Here is a 19,469-nt window from a genome sequence, read left to right as displayed (position 1 = left end):
TGTGATGGTTTGGGGCTGGATTTTTTTTTTATGCTCGATGTTCTAACAATAATTAAAAAAACACAAAACTTTTTATAACTTTGTTTTTTTTACTATACTATAGTACAGTGTTTCTCAAACTTTTTCCTCAATGAAACACTAGGGACATTCCAAGAATTTGATGGAACACTTTGCTTATTTTTTAGGTTTGAATATGTCCTGTTAGCTGACATAGTGGTGGCTGAGTGGTAATGCACATAAACTGTTGGCCATAGACCTTTACATCATTGTCCATTAGATTGCAAGGTTTGAAATGGTTACTTTACTTTTTTACTTTTTCCTATTGGTTGAAATAAATAAAACAAAATAATATATAAACTATTTTAGCATTATTATATATATATTTTCCTTTTTGGAATCAGAATAAAATACACACATATGAATATATAAATTGCAATGACTTTGATGGTGCTGTGTCTTTGAAGAGCATAACTTCTTGATATCAGACATGATATTGGTAAGTAGAATTGTAATAACTGTGTCACATCAAGTTTATTTGTATACTTTCATTTTGTTGCAACATATAAGAAAATTCTGCATTCACAGAAATAGGCTGTATGAAACTAGAATAAAATAACAAGAGCTTGTTTTGTAATATTGTGGTATTCTTCTAACAACTCAACCAGGAAATCCTTTAATGGCTGATTTTTGTTTTTCAAAATAGATTCAGAACATATACATCAGTTCAAAGATCATTGTGAAGTTTTTGAGATTTTCCAGAGAAGAGCCAAAAAATATATATTCTTTTTGCCTTTACCAAAGAATTAAGGCCTTGTAGTTAATTATTGCAATAGTTCGTGAAACACCCATTAAGGCTTCTATTGTTCGATGGAACAAATATTATATATTTTCAACCAACCAATAAAAAAATTTTAAACAAAGGTTTTGGCTATTTTATAAAACATTATTGTGAATTTTGATACTTTCGATTCTTACTAGAGACAAGATATTGACATGCTTTTCCACCTTAAATTATAGGCAAGTTTTTGTTTCTTTTAAAAATGAATGAATGTGAACTAGCTACACCTACAAGCTAAGTAATGTTTAATTTAAAAAAATGCAATACAAGTTTGTTGTTAGCTGACCAAATTTGGTGACACCAACCCTGTGACATGCTCCCAAAACCTTCTACTATGGAGAAAGATATATTATTGTGAGCATAGTCTATGATGAATAATGAGTATTTACTTGTCTCATTTTAAACAATCATCTTGAAGAATATTTTTTGAGTACTTTATAGAACTTAGAACATTACATTATCATTAACAAATGGTCATAAGCACTTATATAAATAAACCAATTTTAATATTTTTGTGTGAACTTTCATGGACTGTTTAAAGCTTTAGATTTATGGTTCTTGGAAAAAAGTAGTATCTTTATCAGTAACTTTCTTTTGTTTTAAGATGTGGGAACTCAAAAGACCTAAAGCTCCTGTGAAGTTCATAAGACTTCAATTAACTAAGGTAAAGCAATACTGTTCATTGACATAACTATTAGTTTAACTGTCTTCTTTTACCCTGGCTTTAAGCATTAAGCAATGACTAAGTTATTTTGTCTCTTGTTATAATTTTGATCCCAACAAACATTAAGCTACAAACTATTCTCAAAAGCCTTTATTAAATTTAAAAAAAAACAACTATTTAACTAACAACACATATATTAATAATACAGGGCTGTACCACTCAAACACAAAATTAAATAGAAAAAAAAAACAACTAACTTTGTTATTTTCCATGTTTCTGATGACTGTCTGCATATCAGCATCTTTCTTTTTGATGGCCATAAGCTCTAGAGCAATATTGTTTGCTATAGCTCTATTGTATTCCTCTTCTAGATCACTGCTAGCATCTGGACCAATGGAACAGTCAAATATAGAAACAAACATATATCAATGTATCAAATTTTTACACTATATTGATGAACCAACTAGATTCAAGGAGATGGAACCTGTTAGTTAGTACAATAACATAAATGGACATAGTGACATCATGACAAATACTGACTACTTGTATTGATTAGATTAAATTTGAATGATGAACACAAGTACGTATCTGTAGATATTGTATGTTAGATACCAATGGCCATGTATTTAATGTACAGATATCATAATTACCAATATCAACAGAGTTTTCAAACTTTTCCTTCCTGGCGGTATCGTCCCCTTTGATGGCCAGTTTCCATGATGTGCGGTTGCTGAGATTAAAGGAACATGATGCTGAAAGGTTGATGCCATTTGTACTTTCTTCATCTTTGTTATGACTGAAGATTTTAGAACAACTAATTAGGTTTTGTTGAGCTTTTGTTAAGATGGCTAATTTATATTTCAATAAAGATATATAATTATCTTATCTATATATTATATAAAGTCATGTTAAATATAACAGTAATATTTCTGTTAGTGTGATGTAAGTCTTTTCCTTAACAGACATTTGTTATATAAAGAAATTTTTCATTTTCTTCTAATATGCCTACTGTGAAATGACTTGAAGTGACATCTGTTGGATACAAACCAGGAAAAATCATATCAATGAAACAAAGCACCTTTACTGTAAGATAAGTTTAACTTTGAATATTTTGAAGGTTGTAGGGGCTTTTTTTTTTCTAATTATATTTTTGTATACTTTGTTTAAATAAATGTCTTAAAGCCTAAATGCACAAAGATAATTAATTACAAAAAAAAAAGATCTCACCTTTCCCCAGTTAAAGACCTCATTAGACTTGTTTTCCCAACTCTTTCCTGGCCTACCAGCATAAGTCTTGTTCGAAACACAGGTTGTGTACCAGTTATACAAGCCTGCTCAAAAGCTTCCACTGCTTGGGGTCCCCTTGCAAAAATCTCCTGTGGAATCTCATCTACAAAAAGAAAAAGCAATTAAATGTCAGCCCTAAATCAAAAAGGCAATATGGAAGTCATAAAGTATTTCTGTAACCAATAGTTTATGAAGATATTGTGGGGCCATAACAAAGATCAACTGCCTTTCCCCTAGTAGAGCTGGATAAACTTTTGGACTTGTGCTTCCAGTTCTGTGTTCAAATGTCTAACCAGGATTTAGTTTGGAGAAGCAGTCAACTAATACACTTGTACCCACATGCCCACAGGACTACATAACACTGAGAGACAAGTACATAAGGAATTGTAATAATAATAATGTTGTTCAAAACTAAGGAAACTAAACAATGCAAGTTGTAGGTAGATATCCAGTGGCGTCATTGTTGGTTGGAAAATGTTTTACATAATTCGGATGTTCCTTCAGAGTTGAAGATAGTTTACTTCCTAGTCCAAACCTCCCGCAGGACGACGGGAGATGGGAGCGGGCAGGGTTTGAACCCTCGACCGTCGATAAATCCGAACGACAGTCCAGCGCGCAAACCGCACGACCAGGCAGCCATCATTAGGGGTGCAGGCCGCACAAGGTGACACCCATCAGGGGATAACACCCAAGTGGAAAAAAAACTGTTTGCAAAATGCACTTTTGCAAACAACTTTTAAATTTCAAGTTAGTTAATATAGCTAGATATCCATACATATTCAGCTCGTTTAGTATCTATATAATATAGTATTCTTTTTGGCACAAATGTCTAAAACGTTAGGTGCTTACAAAAAGGGGAGGGCATTTGAAGCACGAAAATCGTTTGTGTTTTCAGTGTAGTTAGATAATAATAATAATTTTATTTATAAAGCGCTGTTAACAAACAAAATGTAGGCTCAAGGCGCTGTAATAACATTACAAACACAAACACGACAGTTAGAATGACAGTTAATCCGTAGATTAGTAGATTTGAGTAGCCTGTTAGTCACATAAAAACGACATTATTACCAATATTTACGAAATTCAATAAAGTCTCGTCGTTCCATCTTTGAAAGTGCGTTTTGCCTAACGTAATTCTAGAGGACCCTGCTTAGGTCAAGTACAGTGATTCTACTAACAGGCCCGCTACTTGCTGAATAGTACGATCAAACTCCTGACATGCCTCTTACTGCCTTGAATGTCGCACAGTTCAGTTTCAAGCCGTCCCACCTTTCTTAATTGAAGTCTATTTGACCTGTCAATAGTGATCTTCCAAGCAAAGTAATGTTTTTTAGACGCCAGGAAAAACAGTTTCTTAAGATCAGTAATGCCGAAAAACGTCTGGCACCTGGGTCTTCCACGGACCTATTTTATCTGACCAACTGGGCGGCTAACGTAACATTTTTGGTTGTAAGAATTTGAGAAAACTTAAATTTAGGCCCTCGCGCGCCATTTGGTGCATAGGACGAAAGCTCTCTTTACAGAGATCGGTCTAAAACGACCTCCATAGCCTTTTCTCAGCTGGTGCCCACGGATTTTAGGTCTTCTAAAAAGGTGCGACTTGTTAGACGTGAAAGTGAAATCGTTAGGCTATTCTTAGGATCCCTTCTATGCCATAACTGCTGAGCCTCGTTTAGCCTCTTTTCAATCTTCCACCCATATTAAAGCGTAGGTACAATCATTGTATTGAGGAAGTGGATCTTGATCTCCAAGCTAATGGATTGGTTTGTACTTTTGGAAAGACAGCTCCTGTTTTCCCTATCCGACATGCAACATCGTAATATGCACCTCCAGAGCTTGTGATAACGCTGCCTAAATAGACTAATATTTCTATTTATTCCAGATCTGTAGGACCAATGTTGACAGAGGTACTGAGTGACCTGTAGGACCAATGTTGACAGAGGAACTGAGTGACCTGTAGGACCAATGTTGACAGAGGTACTGAGTGACCTGTAGGACCAATGTTGACAGAGGTACTGAGTGACCTGTAGGACCAATGTTGACAGAGGTACTGAGTGACCTGTAGGACCAATGTTGACAGAGGTACTGAGTGACCTGTAGGACCAATGTTGACAGAGGTACTGAGTGACCTGTAGGACCAATGTTGACAGAGGTACTGAGTGACCTGTAGGACCAATGTTGACAGAGGTACTGAGTGACCTGTAGGACCAATGTTGACAGAGGTACTGAGTGACCTGTAGGACCAATGTAGACAGGTACTGAGTGACCTGTAGGACCAATGTAGACAGAGGTACTGAGTGACCTGTAGGACCAATGTAGACAGAGGTACTGAGTGACCTGTAGGACCAATGTAGACAGAGGTACTGAGTGACCTGTAGGACCAATGTAGACAGAGGTACTGAGTGACCTGTAGGACCAATGTAGACAGAGGTACTGAGTGACCTGTAGTCAATAATGCCCCTAACTGAGTCTCTCCGTCATCTCTTGTATATATATTTAAGTGTATTCGCGAATAATATCGTCCGCAAAGTCTAGGTCCCGCAGTCACTTTGGTTCATGTCATGGGATGCTGAATTCATCTCTATTCCTCTTTGATGGCCAGCAGAAAAAGAAATGGAAATAAGATACACACTTTTCTCAGACCCAACTCGATGGTGAACCCCGTTATTTCATCGCCTGTTCTGATCCAACAGCTAGATTTGCTGTAGAGATGTCACAGGGGCTGCATAAATTGTTGCGGGATGCCATATTCTCTTTTTAAAAGTGACGACACTCTGATCAGTGCATGATCTGCCTCTTCGAAAGAAGTTGAGAAACATTGGTATAATGTAAAGTCGATTCTTTAAGAAGCTCTTTAATAACCGCTAATAAAGAAACAAGCACAATTCAACGTTTCTAATTTCAATAATTTTACTTAGTATTGATAAAATTTCATAAGCAAAAATTAAAGATGGCGCTGCACTGTGGCGACATCCAATTTGTGCTTTCAAATGCATAAGCTGTAAGACAAATTTCCTTATGGATAATAAGATTATTATTATTAAAAAAAAAAAGAAAAGAAAATCCTTTTCTATGTATAATTCATTAATTAGTTCACAGCATTATGGTTCAACAACAACAAAAAAAAAACTTTTGGGGGGGGGGGGGGGGGGAGCGGGGTCGTAGGAGGATTTTTTTTTGGGTGGGGGTGATACCTTCAGCTTTCCGCGAGGGTGACACCGCCTCTAGAGACTCCACTGAGTAGATCAGTTGTATAGGTTAGTTAACTGTAGCCATAATACTGAAAGAGTGTGTGTGTTTGATTCCATCGGAATGTGAATGTTAGGAAGAATTTTTGTTTGTTGACGTGTTAAATAGATCTAGATTCTAGAATCATGTTCAGTTTCTCCTAAACAGTTTATATATTTAGTGTGTCAATACAAGAAATGTTTGAAAGGTGCTCTCCAATAGGCCAATTGATTTGGTTGTCAGAGAAAGTCTATTTCTATAATCTATAAGATGTGCGTAAAACAATGTAGCAACCAGTTTGGTTTTATTGCAATAAAATACTCTTAATTGGAACATAAATAAAGTATTTTTCAATTAGAAATGGATATTGACACCTCTGAGAGACTAGCCTAACAATCATTGTAGCTGTGTAGTGTCCCCGTGCTGATGAGCTACACCATCCAAAGAACTACTGTAGACCTAGGTTTAGTTTTGTATCAATGCCAGTCGTGGTGGCGTCAATAACACTTTTTACTATGTAGATCTATAATCAATTTTGGCACACGATCGTGAGACTACTCAGTAGTAAAACGTTTTATTGATAAGCACAATATTTCAGCTAAGAGAAATAACTCTACTTTTTTACTTATTTAGATTTTGTTTTGCTTGTATTTTTGTTTTGATTGAATAATGCATTTTGCTACACTACGTAGACCTATCTATAGTAGCTCCGGTACAGAACCTAATGTACGGAGTTTGAGCTTAATTGCAACAATGTTACGAGTGAAACTCACTATAAGTTTGTCAACGTTTTCTTCAACAATTTGTAACACTACTGAATCAGCGTTGGTTAAGCGTTAAAGCGCTTGGCTTCAGAACTGAGGGTCAAGGGGTTCAAATCATGGTGAGGATTAGGATTTTTAATTTCGGTATCTTTAGGCGCCTCTGGGTACCTGATATTAGTTGGGGAAAAGTAAAGATGGTTGGTCTTTGTGTAGACCACATGACACCCTCGTTAACCTGGGGCCAGGGAAAAATGATCTTGACATCATCTGCCCTACAGATCGCAAGGTCTGAAAGGGGTGAAAGGAAACTTTCTTTTCAATGAAAGGTCAATGCTGCTTTAAGACATCACATAGACTAAAAACCATTCAAGCGATGAAATATAAAACTAACACACAAGAAAACGCGACAAAGGCACTTGAAATACATCCTTAGACATGATCTAAATACTAAATAAACCAGACATGGCTACTTCCAGATCCTTTTCAGACATGATCTAAATACTAAATAAACCAGACATGGGTACCTCCAGATCCTTTTCAGACATGATCTAAATACTAAATAAACCAGACATGGGTACCTCCAGATCCTTTTCAGACATGATCTAAATACTAAATAAACCAGACATGGGTACCTCCAGATCCTTTTCAGCCATGATCTAAATACTAAATAAACCAGACATGGCTACTTCCAGATCCTTTTCAGACATGATCTAAATACTAAATAAACCAGACATGGGTACTTCCAGATCCTTTTCAGACATGATCTAAATACTAAATAAACCAGACATGGGTACCTCCAGATCCTTTTCAGACATGATCTAAATACTAAATAAACCAGACATGGCTACTTCCAGATCCTTTTCAGACATGATCTAAATACTAAATAAACCAGACATGGGTACTTCCAGATCCTTTTTCAGACATGATCTAAATACTAAATAAACCAGACATGGGTACTTCCAGATCCTTTTTCAGACATGATCTAAATACTAAATAAACCAGACATGGGTACTTCCAGATCCTTTTTCAGACATGATCTAAATACTAAATAAACCAGATATGGGTACTTCCAGATCCTTTTTCAGACATGATCTAAATACTAAATAAACCAGACATGGCTACTTCCAGATCCTTTTCAGACATGATCTAAATACTAAATAAACCAGACATGGCTACTTCCAGATCCTTTTCAGACATGATCTAAATACTAAATAAACCAGACATGGCTACTTCCAGATCCTTTTCAGACATGATCTAAATACTAAATAAACCAGACATGGCTACTTCCAGATCCTTTTCAGACATGATCTAAATACTAAATAAACCAGACATGGCTACTTCCAGATCCTTTTCAGACATGATCTAAATACTAAATAAACCAGACATGAAAACCTTTTCAGTGGTGATCCTTATACTAGAAACATCGGACCTCATACACACATAAACTCTCCATAGACAGCTAACGTTTCTTAATGAACATGTCTTCAAGTTTAGCAGGCCTATTGATCGAAATGTCGTTAGAAATTGATCAGGAAAAGATCGATACCAAAACATTGATTTCCAATGAAAACTTCTTCACCTGTAGTTACAGATTTGTGGACCAGGAAACAGGAAGATAACTAGTTTTATAGTTAGAGATCACCCACCAAAAAGTAAACTAACTAGTTATATAAAGATAGCCCAAAACATAATGAGGTAACAATGTACATAGAAAATCAACCACCATGCACGCACACCTAATCACACAGCTGATTGCTGAGATGCTAGATTGAGCTTCATGTGGTCTTTGCAATAGGTCGTGTTGCCCTGTTCAAAACGAATCAGTCAGACAATCGTGTTGGATCGAATCCTGTTTACTGTTGTAGTCTTAGTGGGCAACAATACAAGGACTAAGGTTTACTGTTGTAGTCTTAATGGGCAACAATACAAGGACTAAGGTTTACTGTTGTAGTCTTAGTGGGCAACAATACAAGGACTAAGGTTTACTGTTGTAGTCTTAGTGGGCAACAATACAAGGACTAAGGTTTACTGTTGTAGTCTTAGTGGGCAACAATACAAGGACTAAGGTTTACTGTTGTAGTCTTAGTGGGCAACAAAACAAGGACTAAGGTTTACTGTTGTAGTCTTAGTGGGCAACAATACAAGGACTAAGGTTTACTGTTGTAGTCTTAGTGGGCAACAATACAAGGACTAAGGTTTACTGTTGTAGTCTTAATGGGCAACAATACAAGGACTAAGGTTTACTGTTGTAGTCTTAGTGGGCAACAATACAAGGACTAAGGTTTACTTTTATTTTTTTTATACTTCTTGTATATATCCACAGTCTTGAACAAAAAAAAAATATTTCAAACATAACTCAGATACAACAGAGGCGTTTCCAGCTGTATCAAATCTTATGAGGCACTTTCTTGACAAACCATATTCAGTCTACAAGACTCACAGCTTTCCAAGGGTATACAAATCATCCACAGGCTGTGTTTCCAATGTAACAACGAAGAAAAGGAGCATTAGTTTCTGCTCTTGTGAATCATGAATCTAAGACAACGTCTGACATAATTTATGTTAAATAGTCACGTGGGTGTTAGTGGGATGACAGACGACCCACAGACTAGAAAGAGTAAACACGTTTTTGATTTGATATAGTGTTTAGTTATCCGTTTATTTCATTATTATTAGATCTATATCTCAAGTTAACAGGGGAAGTTTGTATAATTTATTTATTAATAATATAATACGCCTATATCGGTTTAGTTGTACTAGTTGTTTAAAACTAGAAGACAACGACCAACCAACAACACATGATCTTTAAATTTAAATCAGCCTATGACATCTTAGGACATCACATAGACGTAAAACCATTCAAGCGATGAAATATAAAACTAACACACAAGAAAACGCGACAAAGGCACTTGAAATACATCCTTAGACCTCAATTTTTTTTTATAAAGTAACATATACGACATCCCAGTGACTTCAATAAGCATCAAGTAGTAAACCAATTTATAGGCCTACATTAACTACTGGACTATGAGAGCAAAGTGTCTCAACCAGTGCAGGTTATAACAATGTCGGCAACTACTGGACTATGAGTGTCTATGAGAGCAAAGTGTCTCAACCAGTGCAGGTTACAACAATGTCGGCAACTACTGGACTATGAGTGTCTATGAGAGCACAGTGTCTCAACCAGTGCAGGTTACAACAATGTCGGCAACTACTGGACTATGAGTGTCTATGAGAGCAAAGTGTCTCAACCAGTGCAGGTTACAACAATGTCGGCAACTACTGGACTATGAGTGTCTATGAGAGCAAAGTGTCTCAACCAGTGCAGGTTACAACAATGTCGGCAACTACTGGACTATGAGTGTCTATGAGAGCAAAGTGTCTCAACCAGTGCAGGTTACAACAATGTCGGCAACTACTAGACTATGAGTGTCTATGAGAGCAAAGTGTCTCAACCAGTGCAGGTTACAACAATGTCAGCAACTACTGGACTATGAGTGTCTATGAGAGCAAAGTGTCTCAACCAGTGCAGGTTACAACAATGTCGGCAACTACTGGACTATGAGTGTCTATGAGAGAAAAGTGTCTCAACCAGTGCAGGTTACAACAATGTCGGCAACAATTGGACTATGAGTGTCTATGAGAGCACAGTGTCTCAACCAGTGCAGGTTACAACGATGTCGGCAACTACTGGACTATGAGAGCAAAGTGTCTCAACCAGTGCAGGTTATAACAATGTCGGCAACTACTAGACTATGAGTGTCTATGAGAGCAAAGTGTCTCAACCAGTGCAGGTTATAAAAATGTCGGCAACTACTGGACTATGAGAGCAAAGTGTCTCAACCAGTGCAGGTTATAACAATGTCGGCAACTACTGGACTATGAGTGTCTATGAGAGCAAAGTGTCTCAACCAGTGCAGGTTATAACAATGTCGGCAACTACTGGACTATTAGTGTCTATGAGAGCAAAGTGTCTCAACCAGTGCAGGTTATAATCAAGTCGGCAACTACTAGACTATTAGTGTCTATGAGAGCAAAGTGTCTCAACCAGTGCAGGTTATAATCAAGTCGGCAACTACTGGACTATGAGAGCAAAGTGTCTCAACCAGTGCAGGTTACAACAATGTCAGCAACTACTGGACTATGAGTGTCTATGAGAGCAAAGTGTCTCAACCAGTGCAGGTTACAACAATGTCAGCAACTACTGGACTATGAGTGTCTATGAGAGCAAAGTGTCTCAACCAGTGCAGGTTACAACAATGTCGGCAACTACTGGACTATTAGTGTCTATGAGAGCACAGTGTCTCAACCAGTGCAGGTTATAACAATGTCGGCAACTACTGGACTATTAGTGTCTATGAGAGCACAGTGTCTCAACCAGTGCAGGTTACAACAATGTCGGCAACTACTGGACTATTAGTGTCTATGAGAGCACAGTGTCTCAACCAGTGCAGGTTACAACAATGTCGGCAACTACTAGACTATGAGTGTCTATGAGAGTACAGTGTCTCAACCAGTGCAGGTTACAACAATGTCGGCAACTACTAGACTATGAGTGTCTATGAGAGTACAGTGTCTCAACCAGTGCAGGTTATAATCAAGTCGGCAACTACTGGACTATGAGAGCAAAGTGTCTCAACCAGTGCAGGTTACAACAATGTCGGCAACTACTAGACTATGAGTGTCTATGAGAGCACAGTGTCTCAACCAGTGCAGGTTATAATCAAGTCAGCAACTACTGGACTATGAGTGTCTATGAGAGCACAGTGTCTCAACCAGTGCAGGTTATAATCAAGTCGGCAACTACTGGACTATGAGAGAAAAGTGTCTCAACCAGTGCAGGTTATAATCAAGTCGGCAACTACTGGACTATGAGAGAAAAGTGTCTCAACCAGTGCAGGTTACAACAATGTCGGCAGCTACTGGACTATGAGTGTCTATGAGAGCAAAGTGTCTCAACCAGTGCAGGTTACAACAATGTCGGCAACTACTAGACTATGAGTGTCTATGAGAGCACAGTGTCTCAACCAGTGCAGGTTACAACAATGTCGGCAACTACTAGACTATGAGTGTCTATGAGAGCACAGTGTCTCAACCAGTGCAGGTTATAACAATGTCGGCAACTACTGGACTATGAGAGCAAAGTGTCTCAACCAGTGCAGGTTACAACAATGTCGGCAACAATTGGACTATGAGTGTCTAAGAGAGCAAAGTGTCTCAACCAGTGCAGGTTACAACAATGTCGGCAACTACTAGACTATGAGTGTCTATGAGAGCACAGTGTCTCAACTAGTGCAGGTTACAACAATGTCGGCAACTACTGGACTATGAGAGCAAAGTGTCTCAACCAGTGCAGGTTACAACAATGTCGGCAACTACTGGACTATGAGAGCAAAGTGTCTCAACCAGTGCAGGTTACAACAATGTCGGCAACTACTAGACTATGAGTGTCTATGAGAGCACAGTGTCTCAACTAGTGCAGGTTACAACAATGTCGGCAACTACTGGACTATGAGAGCACAGTGTCTCAACCAGTGCAGGTTATAATCAAGTCGGCAACTACTGGTCCGGGGCTTGGAAAGATTCCATCGAAGGTTTGCACGATAACAGCGACGGAACTTACAGACATGCCTGCACAACCACAATAGAACAGACATATATAAACGACTGTTTGTGACAATGGTTATGTAGCCTAGGTGGTGGATACACAGATAAACAATTAAAGTCACAGATTTGGACAAGTGGATATGGAAATTATAACGTTTAACGTGGTGTGACAAACTACATAGTTGAAATCAGGAAGAATGGACATAAAACAAAATAAAAAATCAATGAACACGATGTTGTATTCATAGTTTCTATTAGCCCCCCCCCCCCTCCTCCAGGCTCAGTTAAAACATATGTCAAGCAAGAGTCCACACTGGAACTAAAGCTTTGTTTTATGGTGATTGATCCGTTGAGTGGAGGTTGGAGGTTAATTTCATTTACTGCCTCCCTACCACACAAGCTAGGGCCAACATTTGTTTGCTTTAGCATCATAAGCTAGCCTTAGGCGCTATGTCCAATAATTGAGTTGAACCACAGCTGTTGCACAGCACACAGTTTGAATCATTTTACATCAATGCTTAAGTCAACAATTAATATCATTCTTTGAACCATCAATGTAATATCTGGTTCTGTCTGTTAATTAGAATTCACAATAAATGTTAATTTAGCGTTGAAGTAAGAAAAAGACTTCCGTCCCAAAAGTTCTGACAAAGAACCTGACAGATACTAGTCAGATCTCTCCAGAGATTTTACTATTTAATTTAAACAAAGTTGAAAACATACAAGTTATAAATATACAAAAAAAAAAAGGGAATACACAAATTAAATAAAGCAACAGGTGCTGAAGGTATTCCAAGCTAGTTTACTGAAAGAAATAAGCAACAACTGCTGATAAAATACCTTTTCAAGCTACACTAGAAGACTTGTCTATGGAAACCTAAACCAAACCCTTGTTCGACAGCCTAATAGTAAATTATGCTATTAGCAACAATAGAAGAAGTGATTATTATTTTAGATTTACTTACCAGGAATAAGAATTTTGGCAGAGAGTGTATTGCCATAGATGTCTAGAAGAAGCCACAATCTCTGCTGAATAGGTAAACCATAAAGAAGGCTTCCTTTGTGATTGCCATTGACAAATAGCAGTAACTCTCCATTAGAGTTGATATAGACCATCAGCCGACAGCCTTGGCTTGTCAAGGACTCATTAATCACCCTAATCCAAAACTCTTCTTTATGAATCCAGTCTGGATATGCAAATTTTGGAAGCTGGTCAGCATGAAGCCTGGCTGGGTCAATGGTGGTGACCCCAATTCGGACAGAGCCACTCCATGAAGTAGTACAACCCAGTTCTACGCAAACCTTTTGGTTAACTTGTATTGGCTGACTAAAAAATACAATGCCATCGCAGAATGTGTCATTTCTTCTGGTAGCTAGTGTCTGCCCTTCAGTCAGCTGTATGGCTGTCCCATGAGTGAGGTGAAACTGCATTGAATGGTTGGGGGGTAATGAAATATCATTTCTCATATTTTGCTAATCAAATCATAGAATTACTTGCATTATGAGGATATGTAAAGTTAATTCTTGTTTGTGAAGCTTCAGGCAAAATTTTGCAAATAACACTTTGGAGATTCATGATTGACGCAAACATTTAAAAAGAATGTTGAATCACATAGGCTTAGCTCAGTATGTAGTGGCAGCTTCTTTGAAATAGGATTTCTGTAATATGAGCAAAGCATACACATTAATACAAATCACATAAAAAGCCTTAATCTGTTATTAAAATAATTGAGTTGTTAGGATGTCTAATAAAAGTGATGAGTTTTAGGAAAGACAAGAGTTGCTTAAAGTATAGTGCAATGGTTGAAGTTGTGATAAAGATATTTGGGTCATTTTACATTTTTTCTTCTTATGGACCACTATGTGTCCAGCATATACAATCATGCTCTGTGTTTTTGAAAGTCTTATGGTCCTAACTTTAAATGTGTAAGTTCAGGCCTTGCATAGCCTGATATGAACATGAAACTCCTATATAACCCCAGGGGAAAATACTATACAATTACCACTAGCCCCATGTGCTGTAAGATTTAGAAAATATATTCCCTCTTAAAAGGAGAAGTAATTAGCCTCCTTATAGGAGGATTTTAAGGAAATAAACAGGTGAAGCTCAAAAATAAATGGTCATATAAGCAGATTTTATTAAATATTTAAATTGATATAAATATATATAAAGATATATTTCAAATCTAAATGTAACCAAACATTAAAAGTACTATCAGATCGAATGTGTGTGTGTGTTTAAAATATGAACTATCACAAAAAGTTTTTAAGAATCTTTTTTATGACAATGAGATGTGACTGTCATAGATGGTTAACTTAAATAAAGACTATTAGCAGTGCAGCACTTAATCAGATCAGGGTACCAAGGGACTTGAAAGAAGCTTATCATGGCATTATGTCACTCCCATATTTAAAAAAAGGAGAAAAAATTGATATAGATCTATAGATCAAGAAATATAGATCCATCCATCCTATCTAGTCTGTAGATCTACTTAGTAAAAGATCACTTATAGTTAAACTCATACTTTTTTAACTCTGTCTTCTTGGCCAGTTACTTGACTTAAACTTTGGACCATCTGTCAGGCTTTTCCTAAAATGTCCAAGCGAGACGGCTTATGTCCTCCTTTTTTTTTTTTTTTTAAAGTCGATCAATGTCATGCTTACTTTTTTTTTATTTTTCTTAATGTAGTAAGCCTCCATAAAGTTACTTCTCCAACATTTAAGTACTTAATACATAGATCAATTCGCAACTGGTAAACAAACTTTTGTGTATCTTAGACCTAAAATTTTCCATAACAACAGTTTTCCATATATACAGTTTTCACTCAAATGTGAAGCAATTGTTATTAAAGGTTTGACCCCTACATAAGGAACAAAGTAAAGAAGCAGGTTAGTCAGGCCCAGTTTTTGGCAGAGCTCACAGATGCTCGAGTCCACAAAACAAATTGAAACTGTTTCCTCTGATGATACAATTTTTTGTGCCACCCTTTGCTGAAAATATTTTAAAGGAAAAAAAAAATCAAATTCGTCGAATTAAAATAGAGCGGAATTCTGGCTATGGAAAGTGGTTAGTTCTGAAGCTTTCAATGGAAAAACTTATTAAAAATATATCCTGCTTTAAAATCATTTTTCTTTTCTCAAAAGCTTCTTTGAAACCTTGTCGCGTAGTATAGACAAGTGTCTTTTTCTTTCCCCTAACTCTGTTTTTTATTTCCTCTACATACTCGTAGTACTTGTACGGGGCAAGAGTGTCTTGTATTTTTTTGTTATGAATTGTTTTTGCTATGTCACAAAGTCCGGTGACATTTATTGGTCATTCTTTGTCATGAGGCAGTTCACCCTCTGAATTTGGTTGAAACGGACGGTGTGTTGGCCCGTAAAACGTTATTTGTCTGTACCAGTTTCTCTGACTTATTATTCAGTAGGATTTTTGGGACCCCTGTTTAAGGTGAGTTATTCGTTTGTGATATCTATTATTGTATGTTGTATGAGGTTGTCACTATTTCTATTTTTAGTGTAGAAGTTGAGAGTATTGTGTTTATTTCGTTTATAGAGTGCCAGAGTTGGAGTTGTATATATACTGAGCTTGAGTCTATGCTAGTGTGGGCGTCGCTTGCCGTCTCAGAAATATATATTACAGTTTTCAGTGTCATTGTCAAATTAGCAATCATCTGAGGTCTAACTTTACTATTACCGATGTTGGCTATTTTGTGACGCCAGTCGGTCAGAGTCTGGTGGACTATGAAACCAGGGTGACAAGTTGATAGCAGTAGCAAAGGTGCTTTAATTAATTATTGAATAATATCTTTATATATACATATTATATATATATATCTAATATATATATTGTCTATGTATCGTCCTCATTGTACATACACATATATCAGTTTCATACAATTAAATTCATTTATTTTTGTTGTTATTTAAACTATTCACATAGTTGGTTACTCTATGTACGACTGTGTGTGAGTGATGTTCTTGTCAGGTTGAACCCCGGGACCTTAATGGTGTACAGCTAGTTAACAACACAAATAAATCCTAAACCTGACAAACCTGTGTGCTGAATTGTGGCTGCATTTTGTACTAAACACTGCGACAATACCTCAAGCAAAGTACCTAGGTGTTATAATAAATGAAAAACTGTCATGGAATCCACATATTGATGAAACTATCAAAAAATCAAACAAAGCATTAGGGTTTATTAAAAGAAATTTCTATAAATCAAATAAGAACATAAAACTAAAATGTTATTTAACCTTGGTTAGGCCAATAATAGAATATGCATCCTCCGTTTGGGACCCCTCAACTCAAGAAAATATTAAGAAACTGGAACAGACACAAAATAGAGCAGTGAGATTCATAACAAATGAATATTCACATTTAACTAGAGTAACACCTTTAGTAAAATCACTAAATTTAGAAAGCCTTCAGGACAGAAGACTCAAAAGTAAAGTAGCAATCATACATAAAACACTGAACCATAATCTTCAAATACAAAAACAAAATTTAATAAAATACTCTGAAAGACACAAAGATAAAGGCACATTTCTCATCCCATATGCTAGGACAAATTTGTACAAATACTCCTTCTTCCCTAGTACTATTAGAGCAAGGAATGGGTTGCCTGAGCTAGCCAGGAAAACCAGTGACTTGGCAGAATTTAAGTCATTGGTTAATATGCATAACTAAATGCATGACGCGTAGGACGTAATCATCTTCTTTTCTGAAGTAACGTCTGTATTATATAAGATAAGATCATTGAAGTAGTAGTTTGTGTATTGTGATGTATTGTAATAATGTCTACAAATATTTTAGCCTTTTCTTTTTATGCCCCATGATCGACATGTGTCCCGCTTTCTCTCCCTAAATATCTGGTCACCTTATACTATGAGATATATTATTAGTCTAGATCTATATAGTAATGTTATATAGATCTATTCTTAGCTCTAGATTACTATTTATTACAGATCTTATCTTATATAATACAGACATTACTAGATCTATATAGCCTACATAGATCTAGATCAATATTTAAAAATATTGATACTCACAGTATCTCATACTATTACTCTTACTGACTGATAGAAATAGAAAAGATTAATCTAGAATCTAGTAAATTTCAGTAATTAGATCTAGATTAGAGTACTTGAGTCTAGTAATAATATTATAATTATTAATTAATACTACTACTAGAGATTAATTATAATTTTTTATCTCTAGAGTCAAGAATCTAGTCACTCTAGAATCTAGAATGATAGAATCTATATAGATCTAGATCTAGTTTATCTAGTTACAATCTAGTAATCTAGTACAAAAAAAGTAGTATTATTTATTATATTATTACTTTTAATCAAGATCTAGAAGAATCTAGTAAGTTAATAATATTAATATAGACTCTATAAATAATAATAATATTATAATAAATATTAAATAATAAAATAGAGCATTTTAGAGTCTAATAAATTAAATGTCACTCACTCAGACTCAGTCTGAGTCTCACTCACTCACTCCAGACCCAGTCCAGTCCACTGACCACTCACGACTCAGTCTGAGACTCGTCTAGACCTAGAATATTGAATATATATATATTTAGATCTAGACTTCTATTTTAACTGCAAAAAAATCTAAATTAGACCATTTAAGAAGAGTAGATTGATATCTAAACTAGATTAAATGTAATCCGAAAGTAGTAGATCTATCTTCTTGTCTCGATATCGTATTCATTGCCATTCAAGCAAGCAGAGCAGACATGACAACTCCTAGGAAACGAGAACTTTCAGCTTACCACCTCGCAAGCATTCGCATTATTGATTATTTCATCATAATCTTTTTTTTTTTTTAATGTAGAAATTATTTTTTTGTAGATCTATAAAGATCTAGAGGCCTTTTCAGTTTTCTGTATTATTTCTTTTTATTCATGTTTGTTTATGGTGAGGCTACATTATATTATTATAAATTTAGATCTACAAGACTATGTAGCAGATCTAGTAAGACAGATTTACTAAACTATACATGCCACCTACTACTAGAACAAAAGCAGAAATGACTGCAATAATTACGGGGATCTTTCAATATCGAAGGCAAAGTTCCAACTCGCGTGGTGCTACCATAGCAGCAGAAATTCGCAGATCACATGTACCCAGAATTCTATAGATTTAATAATATGTCAATTGCCTAACTTTGCTCCATCGTTTTCAGCCTCTTGGTCTACTTTTCGATGCTTGTCCAGCATGCATTTGCCAAGTCATCTGAAGGTATTAAATTTACCTTTATTCTATATTCGATGGTCAGCTATTTAACATCGCTATGTTAAGGACCAAAACAAAATTTAAAGCTACCCTTTTAAGAGACATGCTCTTCGTTAGTCACAAAGAAGGAGCTCCAGCCACTATTGTCCCGTTTTTCAAAGGCCTGCAAGGAATATGTCAGAGTCTATTTCAAACGCATGCCATTAGGAAGCATTTTATAGGTAGTGCTTACATCCATTACCACCTCCGGTAATGACAACCTTGCGGAATCCAACTCCTGGCCTTTACGTGTGGCTCAGATATTGAGTCCGGTGGAACTGTTCTCACTAACAGGAGAAGGAGCAAAGGCGAGTAACTGGCGCCTTAACCAGTAAGCTTCGGGCAGGAGGGGCTCGTTAGCCATGGCTGGCTACCCACCTAGGAGAAGGAAATTCAAGGAATTTAAACATCTGTTGCCTTGCAGCTATACCCAATCATGGGAAAGGCTTCGGGAGTCAATCCTGATGAAAAATCAGGAGCTGGCGACCCTAAGGCAGTTTGCAGCACCCGTTGCTACACCCTGGCAGAACCTGCGACACCGCTGATCCCAAACTGTATCGCACTGCCGTTCCTTTGGATACATCAGCTGCGTTGAGAAGGGGGAAGGAACTGATGTGTGGGCGACATTGTTCCGACCACAGCTAATGCCCACGCATTCATTTTATTTCCATGAGATGATCCATAGTCGCTTCGCGACTGAAGGAGGGCATAGGCAAGGAATATGGATTGACACCAACTATATTTATCGATGAATCCTTGCTGGATGTTGTTCATGACTTCTGCTATTAGGATCC

At 36.6% G+C, this 19,469-nt stretch overlaps 1 protein-coding gene across 2 annotated transcripts in view; it reads right to left on the bottom strand.

Annotated features, from left to right (window-relative positions):
* The window catches only part of LOC106076577 (uncharacterized), a 36,563-nt gene extending 18,420 nt beyond the window's left edge, over positions 1–18,143 (bottom strand). Inside the window, exons 1-7 of one of the 2 annotated variants that reach the window (XM_056029811.1) lie at positions 18,054–18,143; positions 17,867–17,953; positions 16,442–16,504; positions 13,354–14,047; positions 2,730–2,892; positions 2,153–2,298; positions 1,760–1,887 (exon numbers count right to left, since the gene is read on the bottom strand). In XM_056029811.1, the coding sequence (XP_055885786.1) occupies positions 1,760–1,887; positions 2,153–2,298; positions 2,730–2,892; positions 13,354–13,855 (939 nt within the window). In that variant the 5' untranslated portion in view covers positions 13,856–14,047; positions 16,442–16,504; positions 17,867–17,953; positions 18,054–18,143. The remainder of the gene's footprint in view (positions 1–1,759; positions 1,888–2,152; positions 2,299–2,729; positions 2,893–13,353; positions 14,048–16,441; positions 16,505–17,866; positions 17,954–18,053) is intronic. The other variant, XM_056029812.1, reaches the window with a different exon arrangement.
* Between the last annotated feature and the right edge of the window lie 1,326 nt (positions 18,144–19,469).

Source organism: Biomphalaria glabrata, chromosome 5, assembly GCF_947242115.1.
Source record: "Biomphalaria glabrata chromosome 5, xgBioGlab47.1, whole genome shotgun sequence".
Taxonomy (NCBI): Eukaryota; Metazoa; Mollusca; class Gastropoda; family Planorbidae; genus Biomphalaria; species Biomphalaria glabrata.
This window is presented reverse-complemented; position numbering and strand designations above follow the sequence as displayed.